Source organism: Balaenoptera borealis (genome assembly GCF_965194805.1).
Source record: "Balaenoptera borealis genome assembly, chromosome: 1".
Taxonomy (NCBI): domain Eukaryota; kingdom Metazoa; phylum Chordata; class Mammalia; order Artiodactyla; family Balaenopteridae; genus Balaenoptera; species Balaenoptera borealis.
The window spans coordinates 116,253,856-116,278,497 of record NC_138860.1 but is presented as its reverse complement, the minus strand read 5'-3'; the positions used below and the strand labels follow the sequence as shown (position 1 = coordinate 116,278,497).

Sequence of the window (24,642 nt, the reverse complement as noted above, 5' to 3'; positions counted from 1 at the left end):
TAGGTAATCCATGGGGACCTTGAAGCCACCCCAGATGATGGCAGTACTTGCAACAGAGAGGCAAAACTATGAGCAAAGTTCAAAGCCGTCAGTAAGTGAAGGGGAGAGAACTACAGGTGGGTAGAGACAAAGCAAAGATACAGAGCTGAGGGGGATGTAACTGGTTAAGGGTTTTCACGCAATGGCAGAGAAGGGAAACTGGCCAAGAGTAGCTGAGTGCTTATTGTTTGCCAGGCTTTACATACATCAGTCCATTTCATCTTCACAAACAACAACTCACAAACTTCATATAAAGTAGGTGCTATTTTTATTCCCCTTTTATGAGGAAACTGAAGCACAGAGACATTAAGCATCAACCAGCATCTCACAGTTCTTAACCACTGCACTATACTGACTCATAAAACGGTCTAAAAGGTGTTTTAATACATTTCAGCTGAAAAAAAAATCAGATCTCCTGAATATTGTCAGGAGTGGGATTAACAATGGAAATAGTCCTTTAAATTTCATTTGTACTGAATTTTTTTTTCAATACCCAGCAACTAGCAGTACTAAATAATTCCATACTAAGTCATTTAATAGAAACAATGCAGTCTGCATGTATCAAAACTTCTGTCTACTCCATGCCTTGATGATTTCTTCAGCAGCATCCAGTGTACTGTCTTTCTGTAAATTAACGAAATAATCATCATTACATATCAAAATAAATTCAAGATGAAATAAAGATTTAAATATAAAAAATATACCAAAATCAGTCCATCTGTAACAGTCATGTAGTGATTTGGGAACCTAGTGCTTCTCAACCCCTGATCACGTGAGCTGGGCCCAGATGGGCTCCAGCCAGTCCTTGGCCTCTGCAGCTAAGACAGAGCCCAAGAGCATTCATGGGGTGGGGGCAGGGGTGGGGGACACCTTGAGTTGCATCACTGGAAGCTCTGCCCCATATTAAGCCACTTCATCTCAGCAGGAACACAGAGACTGGGAAATGGCACCCACAGCATCATGCCTTACCTTGGTGGCCAAATACACAAGTCCCAAGCGCTTTAAGGAGCCCAGTAGCAAATCAAACAAACCAATTATTTATAATGCTATATCCCATTGCCGTCAGGCTAGAAAAGTGAATGAACCTCACAAGAATTCAATGTTAGGGGAGCTAGAGAAGCATCACGGCAATCACTACATCATACCGTTTTGTGATGCTGGCTGCCAATTCAGGGCACTTTATTACTACTTTCCTGACACCAAAGAAATCTACAAATTAACCAGTAGAGGGCCAAAGAGCATCACCAAAAAAAAAAAAAAAAAAAATGACTGACAAACTGTATATACAGCTCAGACTGAAAACAGTTTAACCTGATCCCAGCCAAAACCATGTCCGTCGGTGTGAACACCCTCACTCATAACCACCTGTGGCAGCCCAAGTGGCCTGCAGCACCAAAGACCCAGACTCGTAAATTAACACTGATGCAGGAGGAGAGTCTGAAGGATGTGCTGATGGGATCCATATTCACTGTTTCGTCCATCTGGGTAGGAAGTATACAAAATCACAGACCTCTTTCAAAGAGGCTTCTAGACAACAGAAGAAAATCCCTCCCTTAGCTCCCAACACACAGAGGATGTGCCAGGCGGAGCAAGAATGGAGGAATAAATTAATACACTATTACAGAAAAGAGTCCAAGAGTACAGAAGAGTTTACATTGAAAAATAATCATCTGCTTCTTCCCTCCCCACCCCTTCCTACTACTCCCACCATCCCCCAACACAACAATTTATGGCAATTTCTGGTTTTAGTTCTAGTGGTTGCCACTAAAATCTAAATAATGTGTGTTTCTCATTTTTTATTTATCAACTTCAGACAATGTTCACCATTCTCTGCTCTGAATGAAGAAAAATTGGTTCATTCACACTCGTCTGCCCCCTCCCATCTAAGTTTCACAGTTATAAGCCCCTAACTCCCACACTGTTTGAGGGTCAACTGTATTGATAAAATTCATTTGTTTTTTGAATGGGTAATGTCTACATATGGTAAAACATTAAATTGATGGATAAACTTCCTCTTCCGCTTTCTCTACTTCTCCTTTTCCTTTCTGTTCCATCTCTACAGAGTGATTTAGTCCAAAGGCGATTACGTGGGGCTGAGTGAAACAGGAGATCATGTATGGGGGCAGCGGGAGCCTTGGCAGCCTGGTGCAGGGTGCTGCAGCCAGAGTGGAGTGAGGAGACTTTCCAATGTTGGTGGCATGACGTGGTGGTGATGGCAGTGGTGGCACTGACCAGGAACAGGGTGTCAGAGTCGAGGGGGGTGAGTAAGCAAGGCGTCTGTATGGCAGGGTGGTTCCAGGCAGCTTGGAGCCTGGAGGGGATGAGGCAGGTATCTGCCAACGCAGACAGGCATGGAGTGTCAGAGCCCGTAAGGGAAGAGGAGGGCTTCTATGCAGTGGGTGACAGTGGTGGCCTAGGAGACTTAGAGGAGGGTATCTCTGCAGGAGAGTGACAGCAGCAGGTCAGCACAGGGTGTTGAAGCTCAGGTGAGGTGAGGATGGTGGCCATACAGGGGACAGGGGCAGCAACCTGGTAGAGGTGTCAAAGCCTGAGAAGGGTAAAAGCTGCCTGTCAGGGGTGCTGGGTGGAGGGGCAATGGCACTGACAGGAGACTGGTCATATACAGAAGTACTGATTAAAGAAGCGGTTACGTGATGAGCCAGGTGTTTTACTGTCAAAGAAGGGAGGGACAAATATGGAGAGGGAGAAAGCTAGAATAAACTCTGTGGTGGTTTCAATATATTTAGATAGACATAGAAATAAGTAGAATAGACACAGACATAGAATGTATGTATATACATTTACATATTCCCTACGTCTGTCCCCTGGGAGGGCCTGGGAATACTAATACCCCAACAGCAATGAGCACTCCTAATGCCCAGATCTTGGTTTCTTAATACCATTCTCCACTAAAAGGTGATTCCAAGTTGGGCTAGATAATGACAAAATGAACCTGGTGCATCTTGCTATGCCAGAAAGTAAGGAAATGCTCAAAAAATGATGGGGACATGTCAAAGGAAACAGAGGCCAGCTTAAAGGGGCTCCTAATGGCCAAATCTGGGGAAATTTGAGCATCAAAATAAGTAATAATAATGATAAATTATAACCCACTGAATGAAACAGGAATCCATGAGTCCTTACATATATGAATGGATAAATAAATTGCTTGATGAGAGATGGAATATTTTCATAGTTTCAAAGTACCTCACCGCAAAACATTCATTATTTGTCAAGGGAAAAAGTGAAACTTTACAGTAGAGAAGCCTGGCAGACACCACCTCAATAAAGTAATTAAATTTAACATTACCAGCAGTAGGAAAAACTAAAACCATGTGCTGATAGGATGCAAAACAGTGAATAAAGCATCACTTCCATGGTTTCCTGCCAAAGGTGCACAATCTGAGTCTACTCACGAGTAAATGTCAAACAAATGTTGAGGGACCGTCTTCAAAATAATTGGTCAATAATTTTCAGAAGTATCAAGGTCATGAATGTCAAGGAAAACTGAGGAACCATTCTAGCTTGAAGCAGACATGACAGCTAAATACAATGCACAATTCTGGCCTGGATTGACTGATTGATGACTGGCTGACTGACACGATTATGGCCTGGATTCATTTATTTACTTGCTTGTTTGTTATAAAAAGGACATTATTGGGGCAATTAGTGAAACTTGAATTGGATCTGAGATTAGATAGAATGATATAGCAATGTTAAGTTCATGATTTTGATGGTTATACTGTAGAAGAATGTTGTATAATGGGGAATACATAATAAGGTATTTGGGAGTGATAGAGGTATCAATAATTCAGTTAGGAACTTATATAAAATTGTTTGGAAAAACAGTTCTTGAAACTTATTTATTAAGAATATTTCAAAATATTTTTTTAAAGTAACCCAGCCTCCCACCCACCTCCCTCAACCACTCAGTTCTCCTCCCCAGAGGCAACACTGGGATTTTATTACGTCTCCTTCCAGGGACAGTCTAGGCACTTAAAAGCTTCTATCTCCCTCCCTCCCTTTTTCTTTTTATATAGATGATAGTGTTCCTCACAAACTGGTCTGCTCCTTGCTTTTACCTTATGCTCTATCACTCCATGGAGCTGCTTCACACTTTTATGGATGTGAATGTACCATAATTTATTCAAGCAGCCTTCACTGGTGAATATTTTGTTTATAATCCTTTGATATTATAAACAGTGTTTCACTGAAAATCCTAGAACACAAGACATTCAATGTACAAGTAAATCCACAGGAAAAAATCCTACAAGCAGAACTGCTGGGTCAGAAGACATGTGCATTTATATTTGGATGATACATTTTCATACTAACCACTGCAGAGATTTTACACATTATAGTCGTACTCTCCATCAATGCATGAGAGTATCTTATGAAACTTTTCAGTTGTTTTGGTTGTTTCCAAATTATCAGATAAAACAAAATTTCGCTGCAGTTTTATTTTTCTTTTCTCTTTTATGAGTGCGGTATAGCATCCTTTCATATATTTGACAGCTACTGAGGACTTTACCCATAATCATTGTAAAGTGCTGCTGCTTTTGGTTTGTTTTGCCCTAAATTCAACCTGCTTTCTTTCAATTTCCACTTTCTTGGCACGTTTTGCCACCCTTTTATTTTTTGCTTTTCCAAGAGGTTGGATGAGGTGTGTCAGCTTTCCCTAGGGACTTCTTGGTGTTGCTCCGCTATCTTCCAATATTGAATGCTGATGCAAAGGAGGTGGGTCCACACTGATCCTCCTCTCCTGTCTCCACGGAGGCCTTAATCATCTTGTCTAGATGCCAAAGGATCACTTATAAAGTCCAATAGATTAAAACAAGGCATATCTCAGTGTTATTGTGTGACAGTGTTCCCTGAGACAAGCCATTCCCTTCCCATTTTTAGATTTGTTTGTTTTCAGTGGAAAGCATTCTCAAAATAAAGCTATACAATTCTTTCCCAGTTCCACTGGTCTGCCTCCCCGCACCACTCCCTCCAGGAACTCTAGGTATTTCATTTGTCTTCCACGTCTGTAATTTTTCTAACATTTTAAAACTCTTTGTTCCTGGGAGTTCCCTGGTGGTCCAGTGGTTAAGACTCCGCGCTTTCACTGCCGTGGCCTGGATTCAATCCCTGGTTGGGAAATTAAGATCCCACAAGCCACACGGTACCGCCAAAAATAAAAATTCTTTGTTCCTTTCTACTTCTTTTTGCTCACTCTTCTCAAGCCTCAGTGTGCTTACAGAAGTATTTAGTGTTCTCTGCGCTGTTTCCAATGTCACTACAATTACCAATAGCTTTATTTTTTCCCTTCAATTTCTTACCTGAGCTCTGACAGCTGCCATTTCATCTTCTTACATTATCTTACTCTATCTGCCCCAAACTTTTAAAAAATCTCTGCTGTAACTCTGGTTTTACATGTTTTGAATTTGAAATATCATATTTTTGGTTTGCTCTATGGAAACAGGTTTTTTCTTTTTTTGGTTGAATATTCTCTGTCTGATACTTGTTTTTCACTGTACCTTTCTCCTTTTCCCCTTATAGTATCTTTTTAGATTCATAGCTGGTTCCTTTTAATTACTCATCTTAGACTGAATTCTCTTTGTAAGCTCCCACTGCCAGCACACCTATGTACAGCTGGCTCCTATTGTTCTGGGTAATGAGTAAGCTACCTGCTGGCTCTGTCTATGATCTGAAGACATATTTGCAGGTTTGTATAAAGGAAGATCCAGGGAACCACTAGAAGGGAGTAGAAATTATCTCTGGCTCACAAGGTTAAATATGATTAACGTAGAGTTCAGAGAGAGGGAGTTCTTTTAGACTTTATTTCTTTCCAACTAATTTAATTGGCTCCCTCCAATTTAATGTATCCACACTGCCTCAACACAGCTTTAGCAAAAATGACAGAGGTGAGGAGCAAATCTATACAGCCCTTTCTTTCCACCTGGTTTGCACAGGTGCTAGATGACATGACTGTATGTTTCTACTCTGCCTCTTCCATGGGGCCAAATGGCTCTGGAGAAGTTCCCACTACCAGTGCACTTACTGTTCCTGCTGTTCTGGATAATGAGTAGGCTACCTGTTAGCTCTGTCTATAATTTGAAGATGTAGAAGCAGAAGCCTTTCTTCGTGTCTTCCCTCTACCATTACCTTCACTGATTTGGCAACTCTTTCTCACTTCCTGGGGGATTTGTGAATTTGTTTTCCACTCTCCTAGTTGTTTCTTTAATAATTTCCAAGAAGAGAATGGGGAAGGGCCGTGTTTACCATTCTAAAACTGGAAGTCTTATGCTACTTTTTTCTTCTGTTAGTTCTGTTTATAACTTCAAATAATATACCTCTGTTTCTAGATCCACTATAAGATGCGAGTGTTAATGGCCTTACCCTTTCTTCTACATCTCAGACAATTAAATGTTGACATTGTTATGTTGGTAAGATTTATATTCTATTCTGGATAAGTCTCCCACAGTTTGTCTATAGGATGGCTCTAAAAGTTGAAAACAGTGTTTACATCATTCTGTCTAGACTTATACATGAGTGTGCAGGTATAGAGAGTGCCTTAATCTTCATAAGACTGTTTTCAGTAGTGATAACATCTTATCACTAAATTGTTAAAAATAGCAATAATACATTCAGATTATTTTTAGCACAGATCTGATGGTACTGAATTCTCTTAGCTTTCATTTACCAGGGATGTATACTGTTTTCAGTTTTAAAGGATATTTTCCTGGATATAGAATTCTAGGCTGACATAATTTTTATTTCAGCACTTTAAAGGTGTCATTTCATTGTAATCTGGTCTCCACTGTTTCTGATAAGAAGTTAATTAACATTCGTACCTTTGCTCCCATGCATGTGAGGTGTAGTTTTTCTCTGGCTGCTTTCAAGATCTTATCATTATCTTTGGTTTTCAACAGTTTGATTATGATGTGTCAAGATGTGATTTTTATTTGTATCCTGTGTGGTTCACTGAATTTTTAGATCTCTAAGTGGCTTTTCACCAAATATGGGGAAATTTTGGCCATTATTTCTTAAAATATTTTTTTTGCCACATTCTCTCTCTCTCTTTTTTTTTTGATACTCCAGTTACATGTATATTATTACTTGACACTGACTCATAGATCTGAGACTCTGCTTATTTTTCAAAAATAATTTTTCCCTCTTTTTTCAGATTGGATGATTTCTGTGGATCTGTATTCAGGTGGACCCATTTTTTTTTTCACAACCTCAATCCTCTGTGTTAAGCCCCATATATTTTTCGTATCAGATATTACTTTTTAAAATTCTTAAAGTTCCATTTGGTTCTTTTTTAAGAATTTAAAATTAATCTAGTCACTCATTATGACCATATTTTCCTTTAATTTCTTGAACACATTTATAATATCTGCTTTAAAGTCCTTGTCTGCTAATTCCTACATCTGGGTCACCTTAAGATCTATTTCTATTGACTGCATAGAAGTCACATGTTTTTTCATTAAGGGTCACATTTTCTTGTGTCTTCACATGTGTATTAATGTTTGGTTGCATGCTGGACATTGTAATGTTACAGGTAAGGAGTCTGATTACATTGTAATCCAGTAAGCTCAACTTCAAAAAGTGCTGAGTTTTGTTCTGGTAGTTAATTTTATGGCAGCAAGCCAAAAATTAAAAACTGCATATGAGCACATCATGTCTAGCAACAGAAAAAAATGGTGTTTTATAAATCAGAAGGAAGGAGATTATAAATGTGTTTTTGAGTAGAACAGGGAACTTACTTTAATGAAGCAAAATCGCACAAATTTCTCAAACTGTAATTTGGTCTCTGCATTACAGAATGCTGAAACGGGGATGGCTGACAATTTCTGAAAAACAAATAGGAATATAAAATAGGAAAAACAGGAAAACTACTTACACTTTAAATATCAATTTTTGGAGCATAAACATTAAAAACAAATAGATACTTCTAAATATTCACAATAATTTCCAAAAGAAAGATGTTTTAAAAATCCTCCAGGGAATTCCCTAGTGGTCCCGTGGTTAGGACTCCACACTTTCACTGCTGAGAGCCCGGGTTCAATCCCTAGTAAGGGAACTAAGATCCCGTAAGCCACACAGCGCAGCCAAAAATAAAATAAAATAAAATAAAATAAAATCTTCCAAATAGCTATGAGTAGAATATCATGTAACAAAACTACAGTTAACATTTTTCAAAGCATGTCAGCAGGTTTCCTTCATAAATTATAACATGCAGCACAATATTGCAAAGGCCAATAAACATTACCTTATTTTTAGTCATCCATTTTACAAATTTATAGTCATAAGGTTCGTTGCTGTTCTTCATATCAGAAAGGTCTGTATCTAAAACAACAATAAAAATTGGATGGCCTATGTATTACATCTGAGGCAACGTGTATTTCATTTGTCTATCAAGATTCAAAATTTTCTCTCAAAATGTTCTCATGCTGGATTCATACTGCATGGTGTGGTGGGAAGTAAGGAATTCACAGAGAAGCTTTACTGATACTCTAAGGCAGTACTCACATATACATCTGATTGATCATGCTTGTGTATACAGCTTTTAGCACTGGAAGAGAGTAGGAAAGGGGAAGGACAAAGAGGAGTGTTGCTTTCCGTTTAAAAATAATATAAGTCTCTATGATCGTTATTAAGGAAATAACACCTAAATTTAGAGTACTCATCTGTAATAATTATGTCTCCAAATGGTAATTCATTATTAGATTCTAAGCTCCACAGGGGTATTGCAATCTATCACTATCCCCATCTCCTAGGTCAGAGTCTAGCATATAAGTAATGAAAAGCATATTTGTAGAATGAATAAGTTAATATTATTCATTATTCATTATTTATGAAGGGAAAATGTCTATGTAGTTCTCCCAAGTGATATCTTTATTGTTTCCTCTTCCAAACATTATGCTTAAAAAAAATTTTTTTTTTAATTTGGTGAAAAACTTCAAATATGTATTCTTATACTTATCTCTTGTTCCAATCTTGCTTTAAGGTCTGGGCAAGATATTTCTCTGGCATTCAGATTCAGCAATCTACATTTCATATTGTTTCGATTTTATTGACTTGTACTCAAGATCTTTTTGAATGCCCCAAAGCAACAAACATTGATGGTTACTGTAATCAGTGAAATTTTACAATTTATTGCTCAAAATAAATTGAGGCAGTTACCTTTACCTTTTTTCTTTTATTCACTAAATACTACTGGGTCCCTTCAAATTAACAGTGTAAAAACCTTGACATTGAAGAAAGTTTCACCTGTATTTTTTTTAAATGACTTAATATGGTTTTCCTTAATGATTGTATTTCAATTTTCTCCTGTGCTTTAAGAACATAAAATTTCCATATAATAATGCTAATAATACTCTACCATTTATTACTATTTGTTAAGCATGTTACATGATTCTCTCATTTATTTGTCCTACAATTCTGAGAGAAGCAACAATCCTCATTTTACAAATGAAGAAGTTAAATTACTATTTCAAGTCATGTGTATGTATGTGTGTTTAATTCAGATTTGGTTCTAACAAAATGACAACTTAAAATAGAGTCTAACTGTAAATTATGTGAAAACTCCAAGTGACAAGTACACAATAGTAGCATACTCAAAGGTAACCTGGAGAAAGGAGTGATTACAGCAGTAGAAGAAAGAACAGGAGGGTACTGACTAACTGTAATTGACACAGGCTATACTACTCATTTATTCTTTTTTTAAAAAATTTTTATTGGGGTATAGTTGATTTACAATGTTGTATTACTTTCTGCTGTATAGCAAAGTGAATCAGTTATATGTATACATATATCCACTCTTTTTTAGGTTCTTTTCCCATATAGGTCATTACGGAATATTGAGAAGAGTTGCCTGTGCTATACTACAGGTCCTTATTAGTTATCTATTTTATATATAGTAGTGTGTATATGTCAATCCCAATTCTTCCAACTTAACCACCCCCTCCACGCCTGCTTTCCCTCTTGGTAACCGTAAGTTTGTTTTCTACATCTGTGACTCTATTTCTGTTTGTAAATAAGTTCATTTGTACCATTCTTTAGATTCCACATATGAGCGATATCATATATTTGTCTTTCTCTGTCTGACTTACTTCACTCAACTACTCATTTATTCTTGTAACGCTTAGAAAAGAGAAATTTATTGCCATGGTGCTCAAAGAAAAATAAGGGAATAAATACAATTCTAAAGACTTTATAGTTAGGAGAAAGTTGGAATCTACTTCTTTTGAATGCTTGAGTCAGAGACTGTCAAAAAAAGTAAACAAAATATTTCTTTATTGAAGGTAGGAGTTTGAACCATATTATAATAGCACTAGCTTATTTAAGTAACCTATGAGAATCAAAATTGGTTGTTGCATTCCTACTATCTCCTCCCTAATTTTGGACCTTATCTCACTAGAACAACTGTAATAATCTTCTTATTTGTAATCTTGTCTTCTAATCAAATGTTTCCCTTTTTAGTTCTAGGATGACGCTCATTGGTCAGGAAAGTTGCTTAGTATAGCAGAAAAAAGATAAGTTCATTGGTTAGGACATGGCATCTCTGGATTCAGAGCCTAGCTCTGCTACTTATCAGTTGATTAACTTCAGTAAATTTCTTGATTTTCTATCTCATCTTTCTTAACTATCAATGGGGATATAATAGCACCAATCTCATAGGGCTTTTGTGAGAATTGTGATATTTGTAAAGCTCTTAGCATAATACCTACTAGATCATAAATGCTCAAAAAATATTAACCAGTTAGCCATTGCTATGAGTTTTAAAGAGAATTACTATGTCCATGAATTTTATGGCTCATTTTTATTTTTAAGCTACCATCAAGTGAAAGTGTTGTTTCTTGCTTCTGTCTTTAGCAAATTGTGGGACCGACCTCTAGTATATGGAAGAATTTCTACACTCAAATCAATCTGAGAAGACGAAGGAGTAAAATAAAATGAACTTATCTTCATATGTAGAAGGGTCTTATAGATACTAACATTTTTCTCACACAGGTGAAGGAGGACCATAAATAACACACATCTTTTTTCCCCATCATCATTAAAGGTTTTCTAGCCCAAATCCTTTCTGCTCCTATTACAACCACACTAGTCCAAGATCTAGGACCTAAACCAATAATACATGCAGGCTGGATCAACTGAGGATAGAATGAGAAACTGTTTAAGAGCTTAATGCAAGCAAAAGTTGCATTACTGTCCTTTTGATGTTTAATGTCAAAATGTGATAAGTGCCTTTTAGTTTGGTTCTAGAAGAGACTTGTTCTTATCTAAAAAGCTGTTAAGTTTACTTTTATCCAAGAATTATGTAACTAATTCCATTTTTCTATTTGCCTTTGCTGCCATGAAGTTTGGACTCAAGTTAATGCTAATTACAATACAGCTGACCCTTGAACAACATAGGTTTGAACTGCATAAATCCACTTATACACAGATTTTTTTTTCAATAGTAAATATCATCGTACTATACAATCCAGAGTTGGTTAAATCCACTTATGTAGAACCTTGGATAAGGAGGGACTGCATGTACAGAGGGACCTCAGATACGGAGGGCCAACTTTAAGTTATACACGGATTTTCAACTGTACAGAGAGTTGGCACCACTAACCCTGCATTATTCTAGGGTCAACTACCATATGAACCTAGGTGACTAAACTATTTGCTTCCCCCACTCCATGTTACATTGATATATGAATATTTCTACTTACATATTATTGCATAGAAGACTTTAAATATGAATTAACTCAAATTCTTGTTGGAAGCAGATAAAATAATTTTCTCCTAAACAGATGAAAACTGTGCTATTTCTTTTTATCACTGCATGAAATGAGCTGCACATTTAGGCCCAGTACAGGAAAGGTGATTTCCAAATCTTAGAATATAGAACATTATAAAGGGTTTTATATAAGAATGGAGCTTGGGAGCCTGACAAATACAGCTCTCTGGCAACAGCAGAACAAGAACCTCTGGTCACCATGGCCTCTGCTTCTCTCACGACAAATGAGGAAATAACAATCACTGTTTTGTTATAAAATTGAAAGTTTCTAGCTTTATAAAATTTGGTATATTTAAAAGACTTTTCAAGTTTGGTGGCATATCACTTCATTGTAATAAAACCTTAAAACATTTAAAACTGTTCAGAATGGCTGTAATTTCTATCATTTCTGTCAAAATAAATTATGCTCTTAAATTTACTATGACTAACACTACAGTTTTCAGGAAGAAAGATGTTAGACATAAAACATTATCATGCTTCTAACTTTAGATTTGTGTGGCATGTCAGCATTACATATAACAGCTTCAGGTAATATAAAGGCCATTGCTTTTTGGAGACAGAACTATTTGGAATCTAGCTGTGTGACTTCAGGCAAGTTATTTAATATTTTCTAAATCTTCATGTCCTTAAAAATGGAGCAAACAATGCCTTTTTTCAAAAGAGTGTCTGAAAGTGCTTGGCATGCAGTAGACCTTCAATAAATATTACTTTCCTTCGTAACTTCATTTCAGCAAACTCTAAAATGACAGGTATTCCTCAATAGCATCAATATTCTAGAAATCATATTTTTTTTAAGTAAAAAGGAAACTAAAATTATACTAAAAGGAACACAAGGAACATATATTATTTCATGTACCTGTGTTTTAAATTACATACCAGAACAAGATGACAGCAAATTCTATGCTTAATAGAATATCTAGAACAAATGACTCCAAACCATGTAACAACAGTCATATTTAAAGTTAAGAACCTAATCACCAAGATGATTGTAGATGACTGACACTGTGGAAATCCATTTTTCCATAAATGAAATGCTGATATGGCTTTGACACCAATCTTTTCTTCATAATTCTGATATAATCTCACTCTTAAGTTTCTGTGTGTTTGAAATAATAAAAACCTTTACAAACCTAGCAAAGACACATCAGCAATGATGAAGTATCCCCCATCAGGAACTATGGGTTTTAGGCCAACACTTTCAAGTAAATGTACCATCCGATTTCTTTTTACTTCTAACTCTTTTGGCAAAGAATTAAAGTAGCATTCTGGGTCATCCATGCGCTTGATGTCAATCCAAAGAGCTTGAGCCAAAGCTTCCTGTATATTAAGATTGAAAAATGTGGAAAGGAAATATGGTAATGTTATTTACTGCAGAGTTTATTGGTATAATAAATAAAGATTGTTGGCAAAAAGTCATTCAGGGAATTACAGTTGAATTCCTGTGAACCTATATGAATTTCTACAGATTAATGGAGGAATCAGTTACATGGAGATGATTAAATCTAATGTGAAGAGCTGAGAATGAACCATGAATATCCAAACTGAAACAGAGGTACAGTTGTCCCTTGGTATTCACGGGGGATTTGTTCCAGGATTCCTGCAGATACCAAAATCCATGGATGCTCAAGCATCCATAATACTCTCAGCTCTCTGTATCCTTGGGTTCTGCATCTGTGAATTTCAACCAACTGTGGATCCACAATCTTTGGTTGAATCCATGGATATAGAACCCATGGATAGGGAGGGCTGACTGTAGTATATAAAGATGGCTTACTTGGCAATGAAAAGACATCGTTGTTTTCTATTGAGGTTAGCTTTAGAGTTACTTGCTAGATCTAAGTCTGAAAGATGACCAGAGAAATGATGAACCAGCCAGCATTTTCCCATTACCTTGCAGGACGAGGTAGCGTAAATGAAAGCTGATCCACTGTGTCATTCCTCATAAGTGTGCATATCCCTGCTCTAATCATTCACATCCCAGGAAGGAGGTCTAAGTCCCACAGGGGTTAGAAATGAGTTTCTGGGGGTATGTGGAGTTACTTCTCTACCATTCTTCAGGAAAGTCAGAAGAGAAAGGGCCAAACAAAAAAGCCTGTGTTGTTTAGATCAGGCAGGTGTCTTAGAAGGCAACAGATCAGGAACAGATAAAGAAGTCCAAGTCCAAATCAGAACAGATAAAGAAGTCCAAATCAGTCCAAATCAGAAAACAAGGATGTGTACAAGCAGGAGGGCAGAAATTTGGTAGGTGAACTTAGAAATACCGGTTCTCAGAGCAAACAAGGAGATCCAAACAAATAATCAAGAACCCGGGACAGTTAAGAGACAGAGGGGCAGAACAAAATTGCCAAATTTTAAGGAAATTGATCAGAACCAAGAGACAGCAAGAACTAAAGGATAAATTCATTCACTCAGTCAATATATATTGAGTACCTATGTTAAACCTGGCATTGTGATAAATACTGGGGATATAATGATAAACAAGATAAACATGGTCCTTGCCTTTATGGAGATTCCAATTAGTGTGTATTGGCAGGGACATGTGAGAGGAATGAGAAAGAAAACAAAGAGATGAAAAGGTCAGGATATAATTTGTTCTGCTGGAAGAACCGAGAAGTCTGGTGTGGTTGAAGGGTAGCAAGAGAGATAGCATGGCAAGAGAAGACACTGAGACGGAGAAGGGCAAAATAACAGAGAAGACTGCATGCCAAAAACATTCAGCAGGAAAACAGCAATAATAATAACTCCCCAGAACTAAAAAAAAATCTTGGATAAATAAGGATCAGTTGCTTCAGCCCCAGAATCTGTGGTTCACCATTGGAATCTATGGTTCCAGTTTCCAAACATGGTTGTCTGAGGGCATGGGAAAGAAACAGGCACTTAGCTGAAATGGAGAATAAGATAGTTCAGAAAAACATGTTCTAGGTTCTTAGATGAATCTTTCTTTTCCTCAGTAACTTATAATTCGCTATAGTAAGAGATATTGCCTAGAAAATTCAAAGCCCAGGAGACATAAATATCTGTCCTCACCATAAAATTATACTGGACTCCTCTCTTTGTCTCACACCCCACATGTGATCCACTGGCCAATACTGTCAGCTCTACCTTCAAAATATATGCAGAACCCAATCACTACCTTCCAATCCTACCATCTCCGTATGGGTTCAGTCCATTGCTGTCTCTCTCCTGGATCATTTCAATAGTCTGCTAACTCAACAAAGCGGCTAGAGTCCCTTTGATAACACAAGTTAGATCATGTCACTCCTGTGCTCAAAACTCTCCAGTGGCTTCCTATCTCACCCAGGCTTTACAGTGACAAACATATCCCTACTCGATCTGGCTCCCAGCTACCTCTCTGATTTATTCCCTCCTATTCTTCTCCCTTGATCATCCCGTCCCAGCCTTTGTGCTTTTCACTGGTAGAAACTGCCTGCCCTAGGGCCTTGTACTGGTTTTCTCAGTCTGGAAGGCTCTTCTCTAGTTAACCACGTGACTGCTTAACCTCCTTCAGTTCTCAGCTCAAATGCCACCTTCTCAGTGAGGCTTTCAAAGACTACTCCTTTTAACATTGTGTATTTTCCCCATGAGCACTTTATATTCTTCCTCATCTGTATTTTATTTTTCTCCATTGCTTCTATCAACACCCGACATATTATGTTATTTGGACATTTACTTGTTTTTGATCTGCACTCCCCCACAAGGCTGTAAGCTCCAGAAGGGCAGGAATTTTTGACCGCTGTATCTCCAATGCTCAGTAAATATTTACTGAATAGGTGAATGGATCTATTTTGAGAGGATGAAATGAGTTTAAAATATAATAAAACTAATGTCCGACTAGCCTTTATCATCATATCACTTTAGAGAGTCACTGGAAAAAGAATTTTAAATTAGGATTCTTTTTCTCCTTCAGTAGGTATTTTTGACAGGAGGCAAAAAAGTTTATTGTAGCCAACATATTTTACTGTTTTGGCCTTTTAACTGCCTTCCAAAAAAATAAATTTTTTCTCAGTGTTCTGATTATTCACAAAGTAATAGTACACAGATCCCTGTTTTACAGGTATTAAAAAAATAGAAAATATAAAAAGTCTTGCAACCCACCCCTGACCCTATCTACTAATTTCATCTATTCCCCCCTTACCCCTACAAATAGCCACATTTACTAGTTTCTTACGGATTATTCCAGAGATTCTTTAAGAAAATATAAGCAAATCGTTTCCCCCCTTTCTTATACAGAATACAGCATAAATATATACTGCTCTGTATCTTGCTTTTTTTACTTTATAATATATCCTGGAAATCTTTCCATGTCAGCAATTATAGAGCTTCCTCATTCTTTTTTTTTTTCTTTCTTTCTTTCCCTTTCCTTTCTTTTCTTTTCACTTTTAAACAGCCATGGTGATAGAGTAATGGTCCCCAAAGATGTCCATGTCTTAAAATACAGAACCTGTAAATATTTCACCTTGCATGGTAAAATTAACTTTGCAAATGTGATTTAAGTTAAGATCTTGAGATGGAGAGGTTATCTTGGATTATCTGTGGGCCTAATGTAATCACAAGGATCCTTATAAGGGAAAGAAGGTGGCAAGAGAGTTAGTGTCACAGGGGGACATGTATTGACAGAGGCAGAGGTTGCAGTGATGTAACCACAAGCCAAGGAATGTGAGCAGCCCCAAGAAGCTGCAAAACACAAGGAGCACATTCTCCCTTAGAGCCTCTAGAGGGAACGCAGCAAGGCCAACACCTTGCTTTTAGCCCCGTAAGATCCTTTTGGACTTCTGACCTCCAGAACTGTAAGATAAAAAATTTGTGTTGTTTTAAGTCACTAAGTTTGTGGTAATTTGGCACCAAGAAATAAGAAACTAATACAGTCATATAATATTTAAACGTTTAGACAGACCATAGTTTATTTAACCAATTGTCTATAGATGGACTATCCCCTATCTTCTGCAATGAATGGTCATATACATAGAGCTTCTTAAGTGTGCAGATAATAGCTATAAGGTAAATTCCCAGAGGACACATTGCTGCTTCACAGAGCACATATATCTCTAATTTTGCTTGGGGCTGTCACTGTCCTCCAGAGAGTTTGCAGTACTTTGTAATCCCACCAGCAATGTATGAGTGTTTAAAGTTAAAACTTCATGTATTAAAAACAAAACTATTCTTGATAGCAATGAGTTTGCGTTTGCTACTAAATTTCCAAAGTATACTAGAAGCCCTGCTCAAAAAGGACATGAAGGGAGGAACGAAGCCAATTCAAGTACACAACATAAAAATAACACCTCCACCCAAAGACCATGCATCAGCCCCAAATTACTATAATGCCTACCTGTAAAGGAGTTGCACAAGTATAAACGGTGTTTTGTTGAACTGTCTGTAAATGTTTTATCAAATGTTTAGGACCAATGGACCAGCCAAGCTGGAAAAGAAAAGTAGATTTAAAAAATGAATCTAATTGTAAGTACCAAATCTGATAGAGTAGCTAAGCTTAATGTAATTATTAAATATATGCATTTCTAAAATGCTCACACTAGGAAAGTAGTGTAGTCTTAGTAGTTAGAAACATTTCAACCCTGATCTTTTTGTGGAATAGTTTCCAACTGGAGTCACTAAATTCTGCCTTCAGAAGGTAAACAGTGCCTGCAATCATTATTATCTTCCCCCCTCTTTGATTTGCTACTTCTGATATTCTGGAGGTCTAATAACCAGTAAAAAGCTTGTTTGAATTCAATATAGGTAAAAGTAACTCTGAATGAGGGCCGTAAGGGAGTCTTCCATAATTTGGTTCTCCAGCCCTCATTTTTGATACTCTCTGCTTCTTAGCCAAGTTTAGAAGAGGTGAAGTTGGAAGATAACCAAGTTTCAATTGGATCAGTTGTGACTGTACTACATAGTGCAGTGGTTAAGTGAGTGGATTCTGAACCTAGACTTCCTGCCCTGGCTGGAATTCAAATTCATTAGCAAGGTAACCTTAGGCAAGTTACTTAGCTTCTCTGTACTTTAGTTTTATTGTCTGTAAATGGGAATAATAAATTATACCCACCTCATAATGTGGTTATGAGAATGAAAGGAATCAGTATGTGGAAAGCTCTTAGAATCTGACACATAGTAAGTGCCAAAACGTTAGCTATTATTTTTTCTCCTTTAATATTAATATACAGTAATCTGAACATTCTTTGCAAAGAAAAGAGTACCATTAGTTGGTTACTTATAAAATTAAAAAATTACCTAATTTTTCTTACTTTTAAAGGAACGATTAAGTCTCAAAAAGGATAAAGGCCAATGTGAAAACTGAATGAGTAAATAAGCAGATCAGTAAGTATAAAACCCTGTGTAAACTAATATCTATGCATTTAAAACACAAAAAATTCTACAAGAAGTAAAATACAGGCCTGTTTTCAAACAGTTAAATTCTTCTTCATCTTACCTTCCAGCCAGTTACACTGAAAGTCTTTCCAGCACTTCCTATCGTTATTGTTCTCTCCCACATACCTGGAAAAGTGGCTGAACAGAAAAAAGAAAAAAAAAAAAAAAAGGTTAGATAATTGCTTTATAATCAGTCTACACTCAGTATAATCTAAAGACATAAATGCCTTATAATATAGTCAGTATAGTTATTTCAATAGGTTTTTTAGAGATAATTTAACTTTAACCCAAACACAGTTGAAAATGTTACTATGCTTGAAAACATTTAAGTGGCAAAATTATCTCCCAGGGCAGGAATGGCAGAGGTGCCAGCAGGCAGCGCTCCAGGCCGGTTCAGTGCTGTGGTCACAGGAGCAACAGCACTCAGTGCTCAGTGTTAGTAGTAGCTGCGTGCCCAGCATAATCATTCTGTGGCACAGTTTTGCTTGTGGTTCTGGCTAGTGTTTAGCTCACCTCTACTCTGCCCATTTTCTGAGTCTATTTCTACAGGATTCCTAGGGCAATGGTTCTTAAAATACGGTCCCCACACAGCAATAGCAGTATCACTGGGGAACTTGTAAGAAAGGCAAATTCTTGGATCCTCAGAAACTCTGGGGAAGGGCCAACAATCTGCATGCATGTGCGTGAGTGTGTGTATGTGTTTTATAAATAACTTACTGAGATATAAATCCCATGACATATAGTTCACTCGTTTAAGTGTACCATATCCACAAAGTTGAGCAACAATTACTACAATCAATTTTAGAACATTTTTTTTTCACCCCAAAAGAAGCCCTATACCTATTAGGTATCAACCACTAATATTCCCATGGCCAATAATTTTAGAACTTCTGCCTGAATGGAGCTTATCTAACACATGTATTTTCTCTGTAATGCACAACACAGCTTTCCTGCTCTTAGAAGCATTAGACAGCACTTCAGCACTATGTTTGGGGGCCATTTAAAATAGCAAAATGACTGTGAAAAGAACACTTGCTTATAGAACAAGCTGTAATAAGAAGGCAGAGTGTTGCCTTGTTGACCTTAACTGGAAACATGCATGTCAGGCAACTCAAATTTTTCACCCCTATGCACATGCCTGCGAATGAAGCACTCTAGTGATTTGGGGGTTACAAATGTATTTTAGTGAGTAGATGAATTCACGAATACAGATTTCATGAAAATGGCAAATGACTATATAAAAATTTTCAAGTTGATTGATACCTTTAGTAAAATCATTCATTCACTTATTCATACACTCATCAAACATTTATTAGCAATGATCAGGTGCCAGGGACTAAGCTAGGTCTAGAGGAAACAATGACAAGAAAGATGCAGTTCCTATCTTCAAGGAGCTTAATGTCTAGTGGGTGTAGGAGACAAGAAGAACAACTGTATTACAGTGTGATAAGTGCTATAATAGCAACAGGCATGGAATATTCTGCAAGGATAGGAGACGGTGTTAGGGGTAGTTCTCTGCAGTCAGCAATGCTTGAGGTGAGACTTGGATGACCACATAGGGCTTTGCTGGGTAGAGAAGGGAAAAAAAGGTGTTTTGGGCAAAGGGGATGCAGGTATCAAAGTCATGGAGGTATAAAATACAAGAGTTGGTGAATTCTGTTCGACATCGGTAAATTATTCCTCTGTTAATCTTCTGAGACTGCTACCTACAAAACTGCTTTTTGGATTCCTCAAGTAATTTAGTTGTGAAATTCTTCACGTGCAATTCCACAAGTTTTTCACCTGTTTTTTTTAGAGGTACAATAGATGCTCTTATATTGTTCTAAGAGTGTTGGTATGCACAAAGGGAAAATAAATACCCATTTCTGCGGGGCTAGGTTACTGTCTTCTTGAAGTAATCTTCTCATAAGCAAGTAAAGTGCCTACTAAAATGTAAGAGAGCTAAAGAAAGTTCCAAAATGGATGCATATTCAATTTTAGCCTATCATGAAATACCTGTCAACATTTGTAAAGGCAGGAAAACCAAATAAATCAGAAAAGTTACCACTGTATTCTCTGTGAAGTATAAGAAAACCCAAAAAGACAAATGAAGAAAATATTTAGAGGGTCCATTCGAAGAAGGAATATTCTAACATTTGATGTAAATAACCATATCCTTTCAAGTTTTGAGACATTTCCAGTCTTCTAAAATATTCCAAAGGACACGACAGATGTCCCACTTTCCTATTTGATCACAGAAAAATCCAAACTATGTATAATGCAGATTATCACTTCCTTTAAAGTAATAATATACATCCAAAATCAGGAAGGCCTATTAGTAAAAACAATATTTAGAAATAAATTCTTTGAAAATAAAAATTACCCAAACTAATATAATACTAATATGTTTTAACAATAAGTTATACATGAAAGAAATAAAAACTATGCACACATCAAATGTAGGTTTCATTCACAAAATATCAAATCTAACTATAGCATAAATTTAAAAGGAGAGCTAAGTAATTTCTTGATGGCTATTTTGGCCATATAAAAGTGAATGTCTTTTTTTCAAGGAGTAAGCTGATCAGCTAAGTAATTTACAAGGAATTTTATACTAATTTTCCAAATATCAATGGATTAGTATATAAATATCAGTGTATTAGTATAATCTCTTCCAGAAGAAAGGTTTCATTTGTTGACTGTAATGTCATTTTACTGAAACCTGGAGAAATCATTTGAGTCAAGAATCTGATTCAGTAAGAACAAGTTCTACTATTTCAATTAAAAGGGCCCTAAGTAATTTAAAACATCTGAAGGTCCATGTCCTCTCCATCTCAGAGATTTGGGGAGCTACAGAAGTTAATGTAAACAGATAGGCAGAGCAGATGACCACAGCACTGCATGTGAATACAGTAACCTAAAGAAATAAAAAAATCTTTGCAGGTCTAATGATTTTAAAAAAACATATCCAGTTCCAGTATTGGTAAGTTTAGCTTGCAGTTATACCTGAAAGGCAGCTGGTCTTTGTACTTCTCATTTATGACCCATGATCCTTAAATCAGCCACAGCAGCTATTAACAGTTATTCACAGGTGACTTAGGCTTCATTAGAAGTCAGATAAAATGAGAGACATGATGAAGAGTGAAAACTACACCAGGAAAAACTGCCTCTGTGACAACATGAAGATGATGCTAATTTCATGATGTATGGCCAGCAAGCCTTACTGTATTATATTAAAGAGCTACTACTGCACTCTGTAAATTGATGGAAGAGCCATTTAGCATCTTTCATGTAACAAAGGCCACTGTATTTAATAGAATAAGTTTTCACACATTTGCACTCTCTAAATAATGAAATAGTGAATTCATTTTTTTCTTGTTTTACTTTTATGAGTTGTTAAAACAACTAAAAAATCTGAGTTAAAAATATATGATATCTTTAGGAAATAACATCATCATTTACACTTTTACCATGAAGGGCTTATAATATAAGGTTTAAACAATAAATTTCAAGATCATTTAAAGTAATATTTTGGAAAGAATACTGCTAAACTGAGTTAACTAAATTTTTTAAAGCTTTGGGTCATTGCATAGGCATGAACATTTGTAAAACATGTAAAATGTTAAGTATAAAATTATATTTATTCATTAGATAGATACCTCTTCCTCTCTCTGCTTAATCTAAAAAAATTACCAAAACATTTAATTGTCCATGTTGGTCTGATTTTCAACTGGGGAGAAGTTAGTGACCTGAGACAGAGATCATCAACAAGATGTGAGAAGGTGAACTGTAATGCAATTTTGACAAATAACAAAAGTCTGCTGTGCTAAGGCACCATACCTTGCAAATCTCTGACCCTCTTCTCTGTTTATACATTTTTCCTTAGAAGATTCATTCTCTTCCATGGGTTCCACTATCAACAAAATTTTGATGACTGCTAAAAATAAATCCCTTCACAATTTGATCCTGACGATCAGGCCTATAATTCTACTTGTTTCTAGACATCTCCTCCTCTGTGTCTCGAAGACACTGAAACTTAGCAAGACTAGAGCATGAGAAGCAGGAATTTCCTTTGCTCAGCTCTTCCCCACAGATCTGTTCCTCCTCCCACATCTCCGTCCCTGGGTGAGGGCCTCATCACTACCTAGTGGTCCAGGCTAGAGATCTCAGAATCACACTTGCTTGCTTTCCCACCTTCAAATGCTATATTCTGTGCCCTATAGTTTCTACTTCTAAGTAGCCCTCATGTATCATCTCCACTGCCAGGGCATCTGACTTAAGATCCTCACCTGTAGCTGGTTCTTACCTTTATAAAACAAATCCAATATGCAACTAATTACCCTGCCTCGTCACTACCTGTTGCAGTAGTTCTCAAAGTATGCTCACTGGTACCCTGATGATCAAATTAATTATTGCGTTTTTAAATAGAACTTAAAAAAATTAATTTTAAGTTTTCCACAAAATTTTCTTAAGCCACAAAATTTTCTTAAGCACTTAAGGTAAGTGCTACCACTTATCTGATAGTGAATGCTACCAACAGTGAAACAAATGAGCATTAGAAAATGAACATTAATGGCAAAAATCAGAAAAACTCAGATGTACTGATTTCAATAGCACTTTGTTACAGGTAAATACACACAGACTTGTGGTTTTTACACTGAGTTCTAATTACTGAATTTCTGTTAAGAAAATTGCCTCTAGTTTCATGATGAAATAAGTACGTATTGTCACTATTTCATGATGTGAACATCATGACTTTAAGATGCTCTAATCACTAAAGTACGTTTCAGAACCACTGACCCCCTCAATGAAGTTTAAACTCTTTATCCTCATATATATAGTCCTTCAGAATCACCCTACTTTTCCACTCTCATCTGTGCCAGTTACTGCAACACACCCTTCTACCACTTAAGTATATCTTGATCTTTCATGCCTCCTTGCCTCAGTACATAAAAGTTCATCTGATAGGAATTTTCTTTCTATTTCGCTGCCTAAGTCCCATCTTGCCCACTGCTTTGTTGATCACCTGAAGCAGTTGCTTTCTCCTCTGTGTCTCTACAACAATTTGTAATTTGCCACGGATAATTATGATATGTGCAACAACTATTTATATATAAGTGCACTAATTTTAAAATTTATTGGTTCCTGCCAGTGATTTTAGTTATCCTTCCCTCACCCTTTTCATACTTCCTATTCATTTTATTCAACAATTACTTTCTGACTGTCTACCATGCACAAGACCCTTTCTGGGAACTAAGGAGTCAGAAGAGACCAAAACATTTAAAAATTCCTACCTTCTTGCAGGTTAGAAGTAAAATATATAGATCTTGATATTTGTTATAGAGGAAAAAACAAAACAGAACAGAAAAAGGACAAAGAAAATGCTGGAAGGAGAGGTGTATCTATCTTAAATATTGTGGTCATCAAATTTGACATCTGAATAAAGACCTCAGGGAGGTGACAGACTGAGCCGTTTGGATATCTGGGGAAAAGTGTTTCCAGGTATAAGTAAGGAAAGTGCAAAGACCGAAAGGTTGCAGCCCAGTTTATAATCCTATAGTTGATATAAGTTTGGATTACCTCAGAAGACACTGTGGCTTTTGTGAGATGGCCCAGTAGTAATGGCGAAATCCCAGGCAAGGGCCACGCAGCAACACCTTACTGTCATGAAAATTTTTTCCTGTTGACCTGGCATTTTGGCAACCTGCTCAGCAGGGACAGACCAGTTCAGGAACAATTAAGTTCCCTGTGTCTTATATGCCAAGTAATAGCTGGATTCTTGAAAAAAGCTAAGAATAAAGGCAAAAGTACTACTTCTCTGGTTTCATAGTTTTATAGTGTGATCCAAAATCTCGTCTCCTGAGTTTGTACTGCTTATCCTTCAATCTGCTCATAAATTCACTCAAGCATCATTCATTCAAGGCCCATTTTTAAGCGCTCACAGACATTTACCCGTTACAAAGACTACTTTAAAGCTCTTCTGGGATCCTTTCCAATCAGATGTTCCACACATGCCCAAACACATTTAGATTTGTGACTCTATGTAATAATTGGTACCTATTTTAAAATGCTTATTTCCAGTATATACAAGCCATTCATAAACCTCATCACTGATGCAGAGTGTGTCATATTTGATGCAAAGGTCAGCGATTACTTGGAGTTCCTCTTTGGTATACACCTACACATATGAAAGGAAACAAAGGAGCAGAGCCAATTATTCAACATGTGAGAAAATGATGGACCAGAAGACTGTATAAAGAGATCAAAGACTCACCTTGCCAAGGGGGTTATGCGGAGTATTTAGTATTATAGCTTTAGTTTTGGAATTAAATTTGCTTGCCAGTTCTTGAGGATCTAATGTCCAGTCAGAACTAGACCATTTTTTCCCATCAAGAGGTTTCTAAGCATGAAGAATGAAGATGTGATTTAATTCAGTTAATTCATGTTTGCTGTCCTACAAATAAATAACCTAACAAGGAAAAAAA

The 24,642-nt window shown here is 36.8% G+C and overlaps 1 protein-coding gene across 16 annotated transcripts in view; it reads right to left on the bottom strand.

Moving 5' to 3' along the window:
- Nucleotides 1-290: 290 nt before the first annotated feature.
- The window catches only part of KYAT3 (kynurenine aminotransferase 3), a 53,171-nt gene continuing 28,819 nt past the window's right edge, over nt 291-24,642 (bottom strand). For 13 of the 16 annotated variants that reach the window (XM_082385579.1, XM_082385576.1, XM_082385571.1 and 10 more), the window contains 8 exons: nt 24,432-24,557; nt 24,215-24,335; nt 18,240-18,316; nt 17,142-17,231; nt 12,946-13,132; nt 8,294-8,370; nt 7,788-7,874; nt 291-663 (listed from right to left, as the gene is read on the bottom strand). In XM_082385579.1, the coding sequence (XP_082241705.1) occupies nt 601-663; nt 7,788-7,874; nt 8,294-8,370; nt 12,946-13,132; nt 17,142-17,231; nt 18,240-18,316; nt 24,215-24,335; nt 24,432-24,557 (828 nt within the window). In that variant the 3' untranslated portion in view covers nt 291-600. Of the gene's footprint in view, nt 664-7,787; nt 7,875-8,293; nt 8,371-8,414; nt 8,597-12,945; nt 13,133-17,141; nt 17,232-18,239; nt 18,317-24,214; nt 24,336-24,431; nt 24,558-24,642 lie in introns of those variants that run through there. The other 3 variants (XM_082385575.1, XM_082385574.1, XM_082385573.1) reach the window with 3 other exon arrangements.